General features: G+C 48.2%; 1 protein-coding gene across 6 annotated transcripts in view; it reads right to left on the bottom strand.

Annotated features, from left to right (window-relative positions):
- RIPOR1 (RHO family interacting cell polarization regulator 1) overlaps positions 1 to 19,467 on the bottom strand; it is a 713,696-nt gene that overhangs the window by 63,896 nt on the left and 630,333 nt on the right. For all 6 annotated transcript variants that reach the window (XM_069604490.1, XM_069604491.1, XM_069604493.1 and 3 more), the window contains 2 exons: positions 13,663 to 13,824; positions 12,637 to 12,795 (listed from right to left, as the gene is read on the bottom strand). In XM_069604490.1, the coding sequence (XP_069460591.1) occupies positions 12,637 to 12,795; positions 13,663 to 13,824 (321 nt within the window). The remainder of the gene's footprint in view (positions 1 to 12,636; positions 12,796 to 13,662; positions 13,825 to 19,467) is intronic.

The following is a 19,467-nucleotide window of genomic DNA, read 5'->3' as shown; positions in this document are numbered from 1 at the left end:
ACAATCTAATCTAGAAAATACACCACACTGGTATACTGAAAAAGAAACCCTTCATTACAGTTACTCATGTAAAATCTATCAAATAATAGTACTTTGAGTAGTAATACACAGTATTAAAAGCAGATAAACCTGTAAGCAAATGTGCCTGCTGTTTAAGGCAACATTCTGTGCAGTGCAATGAAATACAAGTTTCAACTTCTTTCTACACTTTTATTTTAAAATAAAAGTATAGCAACAGTAAAACAATTTTAGAAAGTAGAGGAGCACCGCTCCCGCCCACTTCGACCACTGCTCTACTAACCCCAGTGCCAATATGTGGTCCCTCTTATCATAGGTGACCACCCAACATAAAACCACAGGAGCAGGAAACCATAAACCCTAGCAAGTAGGTAAGTGTTAGAGAATTGGTGCAGTCACACTGTGTGAGACTACACAACACGTATCTGCTTGGTGTTAGGTAACCCACCTTTTGGTATAGGTCTGTACTAAACAAGGTGGTAGCTTGACTGAGCAGCCAGGCCGATCTCAAAAGGGGTAAATGTGAGCTGTACAATTGAAATTCGTAAATACAAGTAACCAAGTAACACTTACACTCAAGGTTACAGTTATAAATAGTTATTTATTTAACTTCAGTTTTAAATAAGCATTCTTTAAAAAGACAATTCAAATATACTTCAAAATTACTTTCCAGAATCAAAAACAAGTTAGTGGATAATCTTTACAGCTACACCCTGAGGTGACTTCAACTACAAGGACAGTAATGGCATTTATATGACACTAGTATACTTTGTGGATTCTGAGTTTGCAGAAAGGAAAGGTTAGGTAAATAAAAAGGTCGAAACAGTTTATCTGTAAATGTGAGGACAACTAAACTCCTTCAATGAAGTCTAGATAATCCTTTCCCAGCAGTACCAGTATACTGCCAACCCAATAATCAACTAACCCCCGATGCCTTTGACTCATGGCTCAACACCTCACTAATGCGGCTCACACCCTCGTGCAAACCATCAGCACGCCGGGGCCTGTTCCCTAGATGGTTCACACCTGAACTGAAGACCACTAAACAACTGTGTAAATACCTAGAACACAAATGGCGGAAAGACGAAACCCCCCTGAGCAGATCCATCTTGGCCCGGCACCTTCATCAGTACAAGGCCGAAATCCGGAAAGCAAAAAAAGCCCATTACAACTCCCGAATCCTAAACTGTAAAAACCCCAGCAAAGAACTTCACAAAATCATCACCGAATTCACCAAACCATCATGCACTACCACCGTCTCGTCCCCCTCACAATCACTGTGCGACTCACTCTCTCTCCACTTTTACACCACAGCACTCGAAAGAACAAATGCTCTAACCAACAAACTAACACTCCTACACCCACCAGGCAATCCATCCCCCATACTGCCAAACCCACCACCTCTGACCAATACCCAACCAACATTCGACTCCTTTAGTCCAATATCCCCCAATGAATTTCTCAAACTTCTCTCTGCCCGCAAACCAGCCGGCTCTCCGCTAGACCCTTGCCTGGCCACAACCCTCAAAGACATTTTTTCGCTTAAACCTGCGCAGGAGAACACGCAAGATACATCATATATGACTCCCTTTCCTCTGGAATTTTTCCTGACGCATTAAAAACGTTTCATGTCAAACCTCTAATAAAATAACCTTCCCTCGATCCTCTCGAGCCCAAAAACTACCGCCCCATCTCAAACACCAGGTTCCTTGCCAAACTCATCGACCGAACCGCCTACTCCCAATTAAATGCCTTTGTCTAAGCCAACAATCTCCTAGACCCCGCACAATCAGGTTTCAGAGCCCGACACGGAACTGAAACCACCCTAACCTCAATCTGGGATGACCTTAAAAACACGGCTGACTCCGCGGGATGCGCCGAGTTAATCCTTCTTGACCTATCCGCCGCCTTCGACACAATCAATCACTCAATCCTCCTTGACCGCCTCCACTCCCTAGGAATTCGTGGAACCGCTCTCAAATGGATAGCTTTGTTCCTCAAAGATAGGTACCAAATAACGCTGCTCTCCACCTACTCCTCCCAAGCCCTCCTGTTCAATCTCTACATGGCCACCCTGCCACGAATAATTCATACACACAACATCCTGTGTTACAACTACGCTGATGACACTCAACTAATTCTAAAAATCCTGAACTCAAAGCCCAACTGCCGACCTGACCTCGCTGCCTGCCTCCTCGACAGAGCTCTGGATGACCACAAACCACCTCCTGTTAAACCCCACCAAAACCAAAATCATGGTATGTGGCAACTCCGAACTTCTTCCACATCCAATACCCTGGCCATCTGCCACAGGCAACTCACCTACTCCCTCTATTTCAGTAAAAAACCTTGGATGCACCCTAGACTCTGACCTAACACTCTCGCGCCAAGTCAACAACGTCTCAAAGTCCTGCCACTACCACCTTAAACCTCTTAGGCGCATCTTTCCATACCTCTCATTTCCCAACAGACTCTTTGCGGTCCAATCAATTGTTATATCAAGACTGGACTACGCTCACCCCCTCTACCTCGGAGTTCACGCATACCAACTGAATGAACTACAAAGAGCACAAAACGCGGCAGCCAAACTGCTAATAGCGCTCGGCCCGAGAGACCACATCTCCTCAGCCCTCAAAACTCGGCACTGGCTTCCAGTCGCCCGAAGGGTGACCTTCAAAATCTTATGCATTTCTCACTGAGCACTGCATAAAACTGGACCTCAATATATTCAAGACAAACTAAAACCCTATCACCCTCCACATACTCTAAGATCAAGCTCAGTAGGCCTCCTAGTCATACCTAATGATATGATATGGCATTTGTAACGCGCCTATACACAAGTGTTTCGAGGCGGGGGCAAGGGGGAACAAGGGGAGACAGACAACGATCCTACTAGGCCAGGTGTCATTCAGATCGCGCAAGTGCAAGGGTAGAGGGAAAGGGAAAAGTGCAGGGGGGGGAAGGTAGAGGGAAAAGTGCAGTACAGGGTTATAGCATACAGGATAAATAACAAGGGCCAGCTGGTGGCAAGTGCGAGGTAAGTGTAGACAAGTGCTGGGAAGGGGGGCTGTAGGGATACAGACACAGTCCCGCAGTGCAGGGGTTGCCAGGGAGGCACTACAGGGGAGAGTGGCTGGGCCAAGGACCGAGAACGGTGAGTGGCCCAGTTGCAGATTCAGTAAAGTTTCAGTAATTTTAGCAGGGGAGAGGGGGAGAGAAAGCAGAGGCAAAGAGGAAGGTTTTGAGGTGCTTCCGGAACCGGAGATGGTTCTCCTCAAGTGACTCTAAAACAAACTCAGTCAGGCTAGGCGGATCATCATTCTCAGCCTTGGCCCCCACGCTGTGGAACACACTCCCACCCCACATCCGCCTCACTGAAGACCTCAGGTCTTTCCGCAAATTACTGAAAACTTGGCTCTTCCCCTAAAAACCGACCCCGTACTCAAACCAACTCAATCTGAATAACAGCATCTCAATGAAAGCATCTCACAAAAAAGAATAAATAAATGAATGAAAAAACTGATAGATCTTAATACTAACAAGACAAATAACATTACAACATCAAGATCCAAGCAAATAATTGACAAAATGACCTCTAACGTAAACTAAAAGGACAAACAGAATAGAATGAGTAAATTAGAGCAAAGCAGTGAAGTGGATAAAAAGAATAAAGCGTACGAAAACAGTAATGCAGTTCAAATTAATGAAATGGATGTAATGATTACAAATGGACGAAATGAATAATAAGAGGATAAAAGATGAATACAGGAGACTGATGAGTACACTGACAGATGGCATGGAATGTATGAGTGCATGGCATAAATGGAAAGTACAGAATATACGATTTGAGTACATGTGATGGGTGTAGTGCATGAGACAGATGGAGAGCACAGAACCGATGGAGTGCGTATGACAAATGACATGGGCTGAACCGATAATGCAGGATAAATGAATGAAGTGAGTTGAGCGGATAAAGTCGGCAGACTGGATGAAGCGCGTAGAGCAGATGAGTGCGCTGAGCGGATGAATGCGTTGAGCAGATGAGTGTGTAGAGCGGATAAGTGGCAGAACATATGAGTGTGTAGAGTGGATGAGTGTGTAGAGCGGATGGATGCATTCAGCGGATGAGTACGTAGAGCGGATGAGTGCGCAGTGTGGACGAGTGCGTAGAACGGACGTGTATGTGGAGCCGATGAGTGTATAGAGCGGATCAGTGCGTAGAACAGATGTGTGCGTGGAGCGGAAGGGTGCGTGGAGCGGAAGGGTGCGTGGAGCGGAAGGGTGCGTGGAGCGGAAGGGTGCGCAAAATGAATGAGGGCATCGAGTGGATGAGAGCCTGGAACAGATAAGAACGTAGTGCAGATGTAGGTTGTGGTGCGAAGGTATGTTGTATGAGTGGTTAATAGAGAGGAGCGGATGTATGCTGTCAAATAGATTTAAGGTGTTGAGAGGATGTAGGGCGTGATGGTCTCGAACAAACGTAGGATGTTGAGCGGATGTAGTGTGCGGTGGTGTTCAGCCATTGTAGGGTGTTGAGCAGATAGAGTATAGTGTGGGTGCGGAGCATATGTAGAGTGTGCAGCGGGTATTGAGCGCGGAACGGGTGTAGAGGGCGGAGCTGGTGTAGGGGGCGGAGCTGGTTTAGGGGGCGGAGCAGGGAGCGAATGCTGAGTGCGGAGCGGGCAGAGAGCATGGAGTAGGTGTAGAGCGTGGAGCAAACGGGTGATGTATGTGGATGAACGGATGAAGTGGTTGGAAGGAATGGATATAGTTAAGGGAGGAAACGGGTAGTGGGTGGCAGAAACGGAGAATGGATCTAGAAGAACGGGCAATGTATATAGATGAGACGAGTAAAGTATGAGGAAGGAACGGGTGAAGTGTGTGGACAAAATGGGTCAAATATTTTGAATAGAACGATTGAAGTATGTGGATGGAATGGGTGAAGTGGTGTTACGTTCACCTGGTATCCACGGGGACGCCACCCAGCCAGTTGGTTGTTGGTGCCCTTCCCAATGATTCCCTGGAGTGGTCTCGGTGTCGATGGGATTTCGCCTGGAAATGAAGACTATATTAGGACTGGGCTACCAAGGTAAGTTTTCTCCCACCTCCCTTGTGTTTCCAGCCCCTCCAGGTTCTCTTCTAACCTGGTTGTCGGAATCAGTGGGCTCTCCGTCCTGCTCTCTGGGCAGGGGCGCGTTGTCTTTTGTGGGCGCGGGGGGTCCAGTTACTTCACTGACTGCTGCCCTTGTAGTGTCTTTCAGGTAGGTCTTATTGCAATTGATGGCGTCGTAATTCTTGCATGCCTTTTCTCTGTTCTAAATGTCTCTTTTTTTTATCTCCCTACGAGCGTGGAGTGTCCGCTTGGAGAACTGGATATGCAGGTTCTCACCGGAAGATGATAGCGCGCAATAGCGCTATGATGCGGTAAGGAGGTGCTTTGCGTAGCGCAGCAATGTCTTGTCCTCACTGACCTGTGCTTTTCTCTTTTCGTAGGTCGCGGTGAGTTCCCAGCGCAGATGGAGTTCCGGAGCTATGCCGGCCGAAAAGCAACCAACCAGGTAAGTCTTTAAGCGCTTTGTGGTTGTAATGTCTCCACTACCTCCTTTAATGATGTCTTTCTCCTTTTCTCAGGTCCTTCGATCCGGGCGGTGAACTCCACCAACAGAGCTGCCCAGGAGCTGCGAGCAGCGAAGGATGATGAATGCAGGTAAGATTCTGCTGCTAACTATGTTCTTGGTTTTTCTGCAGGTCCGGAATTCACCAGGCTCGTGAGAAAGCTGGACACGGTAAGCGTCACGTTGCTAGAAGCAAAGTAACGCGAAGCATGTTGTCTTGTTCGGGTGTGGTTTAAATGGCCACTGTAAAGTAGTCCAGGTAAAGTAGTCCCTAGGCCACCACACCCAAAACACTAGACCGCATAGCTTGGTTCTAGGAATCAAGCTATGTGGATGCCTCCATGTTGGCTGAAAGCCTAAATAAAGTAGTTCCTCTTTCCTTACTGATGAGCCTGGTGCCAAAGGCGCCAGGACTGGCCCCAAGAGGGCCTGAGAAGTGGATGTCAGGCCTTATTGGTGATCCGAGCCCTGATTCCACCTGGCCAATGGGCTTGCCAGTGGGGATCAGGGCTGAGGGTCGTGACAAGTGGATCGATTAAATGAAAAATGTAATTAGAACGAAGGAAGTATGGAAGTATGGGGTTGGAACAAGTGTAGTATGTGAGTGGAACGAATAAACTGGGTGGAATCGGTGAACCAGGTGAAATGGATGACCCAGGAGAAACGAGAACGAATGGAGTACATGGAACTATCGGAGGGGCCCGATCTCAAACACAAAATCTAAACCACCATATCACACCTCCACGCTTACTCTCTTCTTTACACCACCACTCAACTAGAACACAGCGATACTATGACACCATTCGGTATAGCTGTTCTCATACCATCATCTGCCTCATACTCCACATCACTCTAAACACTGCTGGTTACACACCCTCCAGCCTAGGGGTTCCCCTCAGGCTTAACGCAGCCAGAATCGGTCTGGATAAAAACCTGCCAGAACGAACACATACTCCTGATCTCTCAACCACCACACCTACCGCTAAGAAGCAGCTAATACACAAATGCCACACCAGCTGCACACCTATCCGGTGCTCACATGCACCTTTGACTCTCTCTACTGACTTGAACTTCGGTTCCCGAGGGCGTTCAACCTACCAGTACCTCGAGACCATACCAATGGTACATAAGGCGCTATATAAATACAAAGTAACATAACATACAACAAGCTACCACCTATGAGGGAGAAACAACATCAAAGTCAATGGAGTAGAAGCATGGCTTCAGGGAGCCAGGACAGGCAAAGTCATTTGGGACACAGTATATGGATCTGAAGCACTTATTAGATAAAAGTCTTGCACAAAGTTAGAGAGTTTCATAAAAATCACTGTAGGGACACAAGCTGTAAAGCCTGTGGGAAGAGAGTTGAAGTCAACTCGATAAAGGTAAGCCAATGCAATTCTCAAGTGAGAAAAGCGTGGCTACAGTCAATAAGGTAAGTTCCTCAAGCCTTAACAGTACCTCTGGTTAGAAGAAGAGTGGTTCAGCTGGATTCCGTCTTGCTACAGCGGTGCAGACCCTGGTTCCTGAGCCTCAGTCGTGGGGACAAGGAGGATGGCTCGAGGGCTTCTGCGGCCGTACCGGGAAGTCACCGGCAACTACATTCTCTTTTCGGTTCAGCAGCACTTTGCGGTTTCAGCGCTTAGCAAACAGCACTGATGCGGATCTCGGACACCGGTTGGACTATCTTTGCTCCCTCTGTCCTGCACTCTGGTGAGGGGACTATGGATCTGGAGGTCCTGCTTCTGTAGGGTCCTTAGGAGGCTCCTGGAGCTTTTAGCCGGATTCGTTCCGCGGCAGACGTTGCACTCGACACTTGGCATTGGGCTCCCGCAGCAATGGAATGGCACATTAAGTCGGGGATGGTAGTCCAGTGAGTTTGTCTCGGGGTTAGTTGGTCCCACTAACCCAAGGGGAGAAGCTGTTCCACCCGGAGCTTCTCTGTCGAGGTAAAAAAGGAGGTCAGCACAGTAGCACCGGGCAATTCAAAGGTCCAGGAGGTTGCAGCAAGCTTCGTTCACGGTTTCTTCGTCAGGTTTTCTCCAGTGGTCGACTGCCTGTAGTCCAAAAACCCTCGCCTTATAAGCAGGTTTTTCCCATTCATGCACAGCCTAGGCTGTCAATCACACAACAGGGTGGCTGTCCTAAAAGGACATACATCCAGCCAATCAGGACTAGTTTCATTCAGGAATTCCTAGAGACAAAGGACAGGGGAGTTTCGGGACCCCCCCTCACATCCTGTCCTTAAAGACACACTGGAGCCAGGGGCGGGCTTCAGTGCTAAAACCCGCCAGAGGCAAGACAAACAAAGGGCTCAAACCTGTCTCAACGAACAGAGTAAAAGCCAGGAAAGACTTCACAGACAATGGTGAAAAAAGAAGACTGGGGCCATTTTTGACAAAATGGTCACGCATGGGTGCTGTACTGCAGCTGAGGGTTCAGCCTGCGGTAGAAAAGCCCAATGGTAGGAAAAATTAAACCAGCCATTTAAAGTAATGAGGGTAACAGAAAAATGTTACACCGTAAAGTAGGATAAGAGGCCAATAGGTAACCCCCAGTACTCCATATAAGATGATGTGCGCTGAATCTACAAAGAGAAAAGGTAAGTGAAGTAAATTTCACTTTACTATTCTTGGGAACTGTAGTTCACACAAGAAAAGGTATTTAAACCTTATGAGAAGTCTAAAGGATTTGTCCGTGACACTGCACTGAAGGTGCTGTGCATCACCATACAAAAAGCTGATGCCTTTGGAGTTTATCAAGACTCCAAAACAGTGAAAACACAAAGATCCCAATCAGGTAAAAACACATGAGAGTGAGAAAAAGGTCCCACTCACTGAGGAGTTAAAATTAAAAAAGTCCTAAATCCAGCAAAAGAGTTGGGGGGTCTCTAAGGTGGGTGGAATTTAGCACTTAAATGAAAATTCTCCCTTACACTAAGCACCCAGTAGTCTGCACACCCAAGTGCAGTGTCCTAAAGACACATCCCAAGCCTACTACATGTGGAAAGTCTGTGGCGTGATGGAGCAAGGAGGCTGGCAAGGTGTTATCATTTAGGCTATAGACTTTCGTTCAAATAAAGAAAATAACCAGCCTCTCCCTAGTTCTAGAGAGGATTTCCCTACCTTAATACAGAACACCGGTGCTCATCCGGATGCAAGTAAAAAAACAATAAACCGTCCTCTGGTCCAAGCCAACTACGTTATCCCTGCCAGTAAGAATTAAACCAAATAGGATCTAATGAATTTCTTATCAAAGCCACCATGAGAATGGCTCCCTTCTCTTGATGAAACCATCCAGTATTAAGCTGACTTAACAGCAGTCTGATTTACCAAATTCACCTGGACCAGGAGAATAACTCCCTTCTCCTGGTCTATCTGGAAGAGTTTTGGAGACTGTTCCTTAATAGTCCTTTGTACAAGTCTTTAGAAGTCTCTTTATGTCCTCCCAAGGATTTGCGAACAACAGAATTCAGGCTTTATGAACTCTTCATCTTGTTGGCACTTTGTCAGGACTCTTTGTATATTGACTATTCGGGAGATTACTCCGACAGTTCTTGGCCCTTTTGATATCTTTCACAGGTGTTGGGTTTTCCACTGTGACGAGGGAGTTCAATGTCAAGGCACTCTTAAGATGTATGGTTTTTTGTGTCACCACTGTGATGAGAGCTCTCACACCAAGGAATAATTGACTCTGTCTCTGGGTATGACTACTATGATGAGGGAAATCACTCCAGATGAATACTTGACTCTTGGGCTCCCTGGACCCCACCCAGCTTTCCTGCGACTCCCGTTACGTGTATCTTCACTGGTTCTACCCGGATCTCAGGTCGCCGTAGGTTCTGCATGGATTCTGAGTGTATACCCGTTTTCCTCTTCGGTCTGTGCGGTTCTATGAAGTCGCTGTTGCGGCAGTCTCTGCATGTTTTATGGACCACACGGTCCACGTCAGAGAGGCCATGTCACCGCTGGATTCTCCTTGCTTCTGCAGCATGACGGGTTTGCTCTGGCTTGTGAGGCTCCTTGCTTCTTCCTCCTCAGAGACAGACAGTCTCTGGATGTTTTGGGAAGTGACGGTTTGAATTGCCCAGGCCTTGCAGGACAGAGGCCAGCTTCCCTTGCTGCTCCTGAACACAGCTAGTCCTTCGTCAGTCTTTACTTTATATTGCCGGAACCGCTTCAGCGTACGTCAATGTTTGTCGTCAATGCCTCTGAAGTTATCTTCATGCCTCCTGGTGGCCACCTAGTCACAGTACTTTGGATATCCCTTCTACTGTTGTTCTGTATGTTTCTTTGGTTCTTCTTCATCTCAGTCTTACAGGTGAGATAGTAGAGACTTCACAATAACACACAGTAGTAGTTTCAGGTTGGGAGGAAAAAGGAGTCAACAGGGCCATGGCTTCTGAACACCAGGCTTTAGGGATGTCTTTAGCAGGATGGGAGTCTGTATCCCCACGAGGGGAGTCTCTCTCTCCATGAGGTCCGCCCACTTTTTACCAACCCCAGGCAGACTAATGGGTAGCAGCCTCACCCCCGCTCTAGGAGGCAATGGCTCCCCTCTGGGGAGAAGTGATGAGATCCTATGAATTGTCACAGGTCCTAGACCTCATAGTCAGCACCTACCACATGCGGTAGGGTGTAGGATAGAAAGAGAAAATACAACTTTATCCTCAGACAAAATAGATTTACTATCTAAGGCCCAAACCAAAATTCACCATAAGGTTATACTTCCTAGAGCCCGGTTTCCCACCACTAATGCACATTAGCCACAGAGAGGATGAAACCCTAGTAAACTATAGCAAAAGCTTCCAAGAATCAAACATTTTAGTAACAGTTACCTTCCTACTAAGCTTCATGGAAAAATACACACATTTACCATTGCATAAATAAAATTACCATTGCATAAATAAAAGGGATGACTTTAAAAACAGACAGAAAATCACAAGTAAGTACTGAAATGATGAAACTTGGTCCAGAGATCACTGAGCCAAAAGGGGATTCAGGAAAAATGCCCAAGGGCAGGTTAGTAACCCAGAGTCACTCCAGTGCCAATTCACAGTTCCATGGGAAGAAATGGGAAAAGTTAAAGGCCCATCCACACTACTGGAGGCAAGTCTTCTCTACCTCACAGGTGCAGAGGCTGCGATGATCAACCCCAGGGAAGGCAACAGGAGACCCCAAAGAAGGGTTGCATAGGTTGGAAGATGGACCCCAGAAGAAGTTGCAGAACAGGACTCCCCCCAATGGAAGTCTATGTGAAAATGCGGTTAGGACACTGCTCCCAGGAATCTCAACCACAGACCAGGGGTACACCTAGGGGGGAGTATCCTGAATAATCATCCTTATCAGGTCCCCAAGGTAGGTACTCACATTGGTAGTGTGAGGTGAGAATCAGGAGATCAACAAGGAGGCATGATTTCCGTGACTTATTGTTTCCTCAAAATAAAAAGGACAATTCTTTGCCTACACCTATACATCCATGCCTGTTGCTAAATTGGAATGAGCAAGATGTTGGGATGTCTAAAGATAAATGAAGGATACCACAGCCTGTGGTGGGCGCTTGCCATACACCTGAGCATGAGGCTAGCCATGGAACCTGCCTACCACCCTTGGATGGGGCATGAAAATAATGACTGCAGCATCAAACTCCACCACAGACAAAGGCAAAGAAATCTACTATCATCTGGACGCAATCTACAAAGTCCAGGAGGGACAGCTTCTGCGACAGACCACAACAGAATGGCCCCGGTTCCTAAACCATTCAAGGTGATAATACATGGAACCTGAACTTTTTAAACTAGGGAACTTGGACTCAGGGCAACATCCATAAAAGAGATTAGTATATGACTACCCCTCATGTGATTGTGTTTTCCTTCAACCTCTGCACTGTTGTATTGAGATGTATCCCAGTTTTGGAAGCACATCTCCCTACTAGATCTGCCCCACTTTCTATATGTGATAATAAATCATAGTTGTGGGCAACCTATTTGTCCCCCAGTCCTCTACATTTCTCAGCCTTTGACAGTGATCACTCACAGCCAATACAAATTCTACACAAGCCATGAATATTTTTACAAAGGTAGCGGGCGCCCCTCTCTCGCAAGAACAGACATGATAACCTGTTCAGTGGTTATTAACCACTTGAGAGTTCGCAGCCACTGCTTTTACTCACTGTGCCTTTCACAGATGGGAAATATCCATTTGCATATCAGTCTTTGTCCTGCCCAGGGGCAGTCCAGCACCGAAATACAATGGCAATTCCAATCTGAAAGGCTGAAACACGTGTATGGGGTTGCTGATGGTACTCTTGTTCAGAGAGGAATTGCCATAGCATTTCGGTGCTGGACTGCCCTTGTGGGCGGGACAAAGACTGATGTGCAAATGGATATTTCCCATCTGTGAAGGTACAGTGAGCAAAAAGCAATGGCTGTGAACTCTCAATGTGGTTAATAACCACTGAACAGGTTATCATGCCTTGTTCTTTCGAGAGAGGGGCGCCTGCTACCTTTTTTGTATTTTTGAAAGGAACTTGGGGTTGGTCACCCTAGGTTAAATGGGGGCAACCAGACGTGGACTCCCTGCTCACTGTGCTTAGAGAGGCTCAGCTTCACCTCACTGATGATGCCCAACAAGGCTGAAACACGTGTATGGGGTTGCTGATGGTACTCTTGTTCAGAGAGGAATTGCCATAGCATTTTGGTGCTGGACTGCCCTTGTGGGCGGGACAAAGACTGATGTGCAAATGGATATTTCCCATCTGTGAAGGTACAGTGAGCAAAAAGCAATGGCTGCGAACTCTCAATGTGGTTAATAACCACTGAACAGGTTATCATGCCTTGTTCTTTCGAGAGAGGGGCGCCTGCTACCTTTTTTGTACAAGCCATGAATATGTCCACATCATCCCTATCAATAAACTTACTCTGTGTGCCATGGTCATGGATGCACAGCGAATTTCTCTCTGTGGCACGCACTAGTGAGATCAGAAAAAAACACATGCCAGTTACCTTCCTCTGCCATTTCTTGGATGTAGGAGTCCAACACTGTGACGTCAAGTGACTCAAAGTGGCTCCAGTACTGAAACAGGGTCATGTGACCAGAATGTCCACTGCGTGCTCTCCTGGGCAGCCGTCTGTCAAGGACATCTTCTGCCAGATTCACAAACACTGTGAAGAAGAAGTAAAACGGCATGTTAACAGTTGAACCACAATACCAGTCCCACTCAAAGACAATCAGCATATCTATATGAAAAGCTACAAGGCAGCTGAAGCCAGTCCATCTAACAGGCAAAATGTTGTCAACATGAAAGAAACTTGCCAGAGTGACACTCCCTCATAGAAAGGCGACACATGAATCGCACTCCATAAAGAGCCAGGCTCCTACAAATACAAATTGCAAGTCAACATGCCAGCCATACACCAGTCAGGTTAACATACCAGTACAAGGCCCTAACCATGCCAGTTACACTCAATCCCGGGTCAGGCCATCAATAGGAAAACTGAACAGAAACAGCCATACCAGAGGCAAAATAGATCTGGGCCCTTCAATGAGCAAGTGATATTTAAACAAACAAGTTAAACACAAGCTAGAAAAAAGGCGTCAAAAGTAAAACAGCAAGTTGGCATGTGAGTCACAAGCTATGCAGACCTGGCTAATTCAATAAGCCAAGAAAACAGGCAACAGGCCCCACATTATCATGCATGATTTGCTCGAAACTATGCCGCCAGTACTGTAAGGAGTTACACCCCTACTAGTCTGCCCCCTAGGCCTTTTGCCTACAACCAATACTGGCTTGCGTTACACTCCCCCCGCCCCCCTATCCCTGCACAAAGTGCACCCATGGCTATACTCCAGTCCCCAGTAATGAACCCTGCCCTTCCCCTCTCTTAGAATAGCAACCTGACAACCCCTTTACTGTCCTTACTAGACTTTATTTGCAGCCAGCATAAGCCCTGAAAAGACAATACTTGTGCTGGTGTAAATGAAACGTGCTGCACCAAGCTCACCTCGTCTGTTCATTAGATATCACATACCTGGCTCTGCCAGCCCTTGGTGGCGCTCATTCACCTGTGTGGCATAGTGTGCCATGAACGCGGACAGGAACCTCTCGACAGTGGTAGTGTAGATGTTAGGGGACTCTATGCAGCGGCTCCAGAATGACAGGAAGCCCTCTTTGTTGGTTGAAAACTGGACAACTAGGTACAGGAGGGAGAAATAAAATGGTCTCACTGCACCCGTACATTCTTCTTACAAGATCCCATATGGCAAGGAACGCTTCTGCAGGACTGATGTATTCACATATCCTCATCCCCCACAACCCCAAATGTAACATGCGCCACACCATCATGCAGGACAATTACCACCGGAACAAGCCATTAAAGTCAGGAAATGGCCTATACTACCCATAGTGAGCAGAGAATACCTCCAAGGTGGACACTGTCATGGGGAGGCATTACAAAGCACCACTGGCTCCAAAGTGCTTCAGCGACAGTCACTGAACAGAGTTTGCGAGTGGACAGAAAACAACATTTTGCCTGGCCCAAGCGGTCCTGCATGGATGAGAAGGCTGAATACATCGAGTGATTGCCCAATACAACCACTTAACTCTGCCCAGGGTGATGCTTCCTGTCTTGACTCGGAATACGTTCTGTGACACTACCGATTATGATTTCAGGCATTTGCAATGAGTAGTTTATGACTGTGTTGTGAACATATGCAAAGAGACCAAACTTCCATCCATAAAAGACCCGATTCAGGATACTAGGAAACGATACATATGTAAATGTGCATGCACTTGTGTGAATGTGTTGCACCAATGGATCCAAGTCAACAGTAATAATAGCCCCATAAAATAAACACTTGATTGGCATAATCGTTTTTTGGCGTGCATGAAACGGTTGGTTGGCAAAACCCCTCCACCCCCACAGACCTCCAGCAAGGCTGTATTAAACCAAGCCTTGGGTGAACACCAGGGAAAATATACCAGAAAGCCTCAGCCTTGTAGTAAAGGGTTTGTGACAGAATACAAAGGACCTGGGTCTCTCTAATGGTATCCCTGTCTCCGGAATTCCTTCAGATCTGGGAATCTAATACCTCCCACCATGTTAAGAATACAGGTTGGTGGGGAAGATTGGAGACACACAATTTACTAACTATGGAATAGTGCCTTGAAACCAATAGCGCTTCACTTCAACAAGCACTTGAACGTGGGTCTCACTTGGGAATGCGCACCCATCACCTGCTAAATGTGGCATCCTAGTTGCCGTGGCACAATTGAACACCTGTTTCCACAACACAACAAATTATTTTCCTTCTGCATCAGAGTACTGGTGTGGCACTCTATAGCAAACTAAAACTGCCTGAGGGAAACACTTTACCCCCATCCTCCTCTTCCTTGAGTACCGGTGAGATGCACCAGACGGGCAGACAAAACAAGCAGTCACTGGGTATTTAACCCCCAGTAACACTAAAGCAAACGCTCAATCTGGAATTCACAAGTTTCAAACAAGCGACTCCTTGATACTCTATTAGCCATGTCGCTAGACACTCGGCTCTATTATTTTGTGGGAAGAATATGCACTTGGATAGTGGAGTTTGCTAAAACTCTGAATCCTCTAGGTGACAAACCATTGCCCCCACCCCTGCCCTCCTTCCTCCAGATAACACCAGTTGTCGACCTGGTCAGTGATAAGAAGTCAGCCAATCTCCCTGATCATCATTGCCCAAAGCTTGCCAGGGGCCTTGCATTGTCTAGCACAGAGACCTTCCCCCTCTTGAGGGGCACTCAGATACCGAAAGTTATGCAAATGCAGTTTTGGAACCCCTGCAGGTGCATGCTGTGGGGGCCTTCTCATAGCTAGGGGCAGGGATCCCATGGAGTTTAGAATACTCTAGGGACATAATTGAGTGAACCCCCACCAAATTCACTAGCCCCTTGAACCTGTTTCACTTTCTCCTCAGAACATAATCCTGCCAGACCAACTGCCTTACTCTGACAGGTTTAATGATGATAATGTTTCGTCTGACTGGCGCAAAAAATATATGGTATACTTCGATCCAAAAAAATCAACAAAATCAGGGCTAAATGACCCTCCAAACAGTCATCGAAGGTTCCATCTAACCCCTCAGGGCTCTCTTCTCTGCGTTTGAGAGCCACTGAAAACTATATTCCAGTTTACTTTCCCCCCCAAACCCGTGTCCACTGAAGAAGTCTCTAAAGTTATCCAAGAGCTTAAAGCTAGTAATTGTGCCAATTATGTATGTCATGGTAAAGTCATTAAAGAATGTGCCCCATTTTTGGTGCAAGCCATCACCGCAATAGTCAATGAGACTTTTTCTACTGATTAGTAGAAAAGAACAAGTTACTTTCTTACCTGGTAACGTTCTTTCGATGGGATGGTCCGACGACGTATTCCATATCTATGACAGTAATCACCACAGCTGTGCTGCTTCGGAAACTTTTTCGGCGTCTGCGTCCTGCGTCGATGACGTCGATGCGCCGCCGTCGAGGACCTCCTCCGACGTCCGACGTCATCCGATGTGATAAGTAGGACGCACGACGCCAGTAGCCTCAGTTGTAGTTTTTTCCCCCAGAACGTGTGACAATAGTCAACTGCCAGTCCGACACAAAGCCTTGCGGAACGTAAGCTGCAAACGCAACAGAAATTCTGCAGCGGGGAAGGCAGGGCGGGAGCGATATGGAATACGTCGTCGGACCATCCCATCGAAAGAACGTTACCAGGTAAGAAAGTAACTTGTTCTTCGAGGGGATTGGGTCCTCCGACGTATTCCATATCTATGACAGACTCCCAAAGCAGTACCAAATCAAGGAGGAGGGAAAGAATTTAGAAACAAAATTTAGAATAGCCAATCAAATAGCAGAGCAAAGGACCGCCTTGCCAAAGGCCAGATCCTGCCCTCTGATGGAATCGAGGGAATAATGCCGCACAAATGTATGCACTGAAGCCCAGGTGGCAGCATCACAGATGTTGCGAATAGGAACACCCCTCTGCAGGGCAGTAGATGCAGCCAAGCCCCTGGTAGAATGGGCCCGCAAGCCAGCCGGAGGGTCCTTGCCCGCCAAGCGGTAACACTCCGAGATGGCCAAAATAATCCAGCGGGACAAAGTCTGTTTCGTCACAGCTTGCCCCAAGCGCTTACCAGCGTAACCAATAAAGAGTTGATCGTCCACTCTGACCCGGGACATGCGAGAAACATAAAAGCTCAAAGCTCTCCTAGGATCAAGCCTATGGAGCCTCTCCTCTTCCTTACCAGGATGCGGAGGAGGATAGAATGCCGGAAGAACAATCTTCTGGGCCAAATGAAATTCCGACACTACCTTCGGAAGAAAAGAAGGACGAACTCGAAGGACAACCCTGTCCTTGTGAAATACAGTGAAGGGTGGCTTAACAGAAAGTGCCTGTAACTCACTCACTCTGCGAGCGGAAGTAACCGCAACTAAAAACACAGTTTTCAAAGTCAACAGCCTCAAAGGGCAAGAATGTAACGGCTCAAACGGAGCACCCATAAGAAACCTAAGAACAAGGTTCAAATCCCAACCGGGCACCAGGAAAGGCGACGGAGGGAACACATTAGTGAGCCCTTTCAGAAACTGTGAAATTAAAGGGATTTTAAAGTAAGAACATTCTTCAGATGAGCGCTTAAAGATGGACAGCGCCGCCAGGTAACCCTTAACGGTACCCACTTGCAAGCCCCTGTGGGCCAAAGAAAGCAAAAAGGACAGAACCATGGGGATGTCACATGCAAAAGGATCCACATTCAGAACTCTGCACCAGTCGCAGAACTTACGCCAACGGCAACGGTACAGAGACTTAGTTGCGGGCCTTCGGGCCGAAAGCAACACCTCCATCACGTCTTCAGGGAGGTCCCAATCCTTATACCTCAACCTTTCAGAAGCCAAGCGTGAAGGTTGAGGGATCCGACCTCTGGATGGAGAACCTGACCCCCCTCCCGTGAGAGCAGATCGTCTCGGTAGGGAAGACGACGCGGAGGGCAGATGGACAAGTCGAGAAGGTCCGGGTACCACGTCCTCCGAGCCCACGCCGGAGCAATGAGGATCATCCGGGAACCGAACTTCCGTAACCTCCGCAGCACTTGCGGGATGACGGGGACCGGAGGAAACGCGTACAGCAGCGGGAACGACCACTCCACCACAAACGCGTCTCCTAAGGCTCCTTTTGGAGGAAATTCCCGCGAGCAAAACCTTTCGCACTTCCGGTTGACACTGGAGGCAAAGAGATCCACTTGAGGGGTCCCCCAAAGGGCGAAGATCTCCAGGAGAATCTCCTGAGCCAACTCCCACTCGTGAGAGATCGTGCACTGCCTGCTCAGAGCGTCCGCCGTCACGTTCTCGACTCCGGCCAGATGAACTGCCGAGATCGAAACTTCCTGCTGGATGGCCCAGAACTCGAGCTGCATCGCCTCCCTGCACAGAGGAAGTGACCCTGCCCCCCCCTTTTTGTTGAGGTAGTGCATGGCCACTGTGTTGTCCGTCAGGATCAGGACATTCTTCCCTCGCACAGTCGGCAGAAAAGCCCTCAGGGCTAGCCTGACGGCCCTCAGCTCCAACAGATTGATATGGAGTCTGGACTCCGACGGAGACCAACGACCGCTGACTGTCAGCCCGTTGGCATGAGCTCCCCATCCCGTGAGGGATGCATCCGACACGATCGTCACCTCCGGCCAGGGAAGCCAAAACGGAGCCCCCTTCATCAAGTTGCCTTCGACGGCCCACCACAGAAGGTCCCGGGCGACCGAGGGCGGCACCTGAATCGGGTCCGACATCCTGCCGGAGGACTGCGACCATTGCATCTTGAGTGCCCACTGCAAAGATCTCATTCGCAGGCGAGCCTCTGGCACCAGAAGAATGCAGGACGCCATGAGGCCGAGCAACCTCAAGAACTCGAACGCTGGGAGCGTCTGGGCATGCTGAAACTTGCGCACCATCTGCTGAATGTGAAGAGCCCTCACCTGGGGAGGAAAACACTGCCCCAGGGAAGTGTCGAGCACTGCTCCGATGTACTGGAGCCTCTGCGTTGGCGTCAAATGGGACTTCTTTAAATTGAGGGAGAAGCCCAGCCTGTGAAGGGAGTGGCAGGCGACGGACAGATGATCCAGGACCTGCTCGGGAGAGCTCCCCCTGATCAACCAATCGTCCAGGTAGGGGTAGACGTGAATCCCCCCTTGCCTGAGATGCGCTGCCACCACCACCATGAGCTTGGTGAAAACCCTCGGGGCGGAGGTCAAACCGAACGGCAGGACCCGAAACTGAAAGTGCGAGTCGCCAACCGCGAACCTCAGGTACTTCTTGTGCTTGGGATGGATCGGCACATGGAAGTAAGCATCCTTGAGGTCGAGTGACACCAACCAGTCCTGAAGCTGAAGGGCCTGGAGGACTTGAGAGAGAGTAACCATCTTGAACTTGTCCTTCCTGAGGAGTTTGTTCAAACCGCGCAAGTCCATGATGGGTCTCAATCCCCCGTCTTTCTTGGAAATCAAAAAATAAGGGGAATACCATCCCTTGTTCCTCTCCGCTACAGGCACCAGTTCTATGGCGCCTTTCTCCAGCAGGGCTTGAATTTCCTGCGCAAGGAGCGGATCCGGACACTTCAAAGAGAGGTTCCCCGGTGGATTGTCGCGAGGCCTGTGCCGAAAGGGAAGACAGTAGCCGTGGGTTATGATCTCCAGAACCCACACATCCGAAGTAATGGCACGCCACTCTACAAGATGCTGCGCCAGCCTTCCCCCAACCGGCGAACCATGGGACAAGGCCTCATGACTGAGTAGGAGCGGCTGCGGCGTTACCCGAGGGCAAAGAG

This window comes from Ambystoma mexicanum, chromosome 1p, assembly GCF_040938575.1.
Source record: "Ambystoma mexicanum isolate Mex_15411 chromosome 1p, UKY_AmexF1_1, whole genome shotgun sequence".
In the NCBI taxonomy this organism is placed as follows: Eukaryota; Metazoa; Chordata; class Amphibia; order Caudata; family Ambystomatidae; genus Ambystoma; species Ambystoma mexicanum.
The sequence above is the reverse complement of the archived record's forward strand: the minus strand, read 5'-3'. Positions and strand labels throughout refer to the sequence as shown.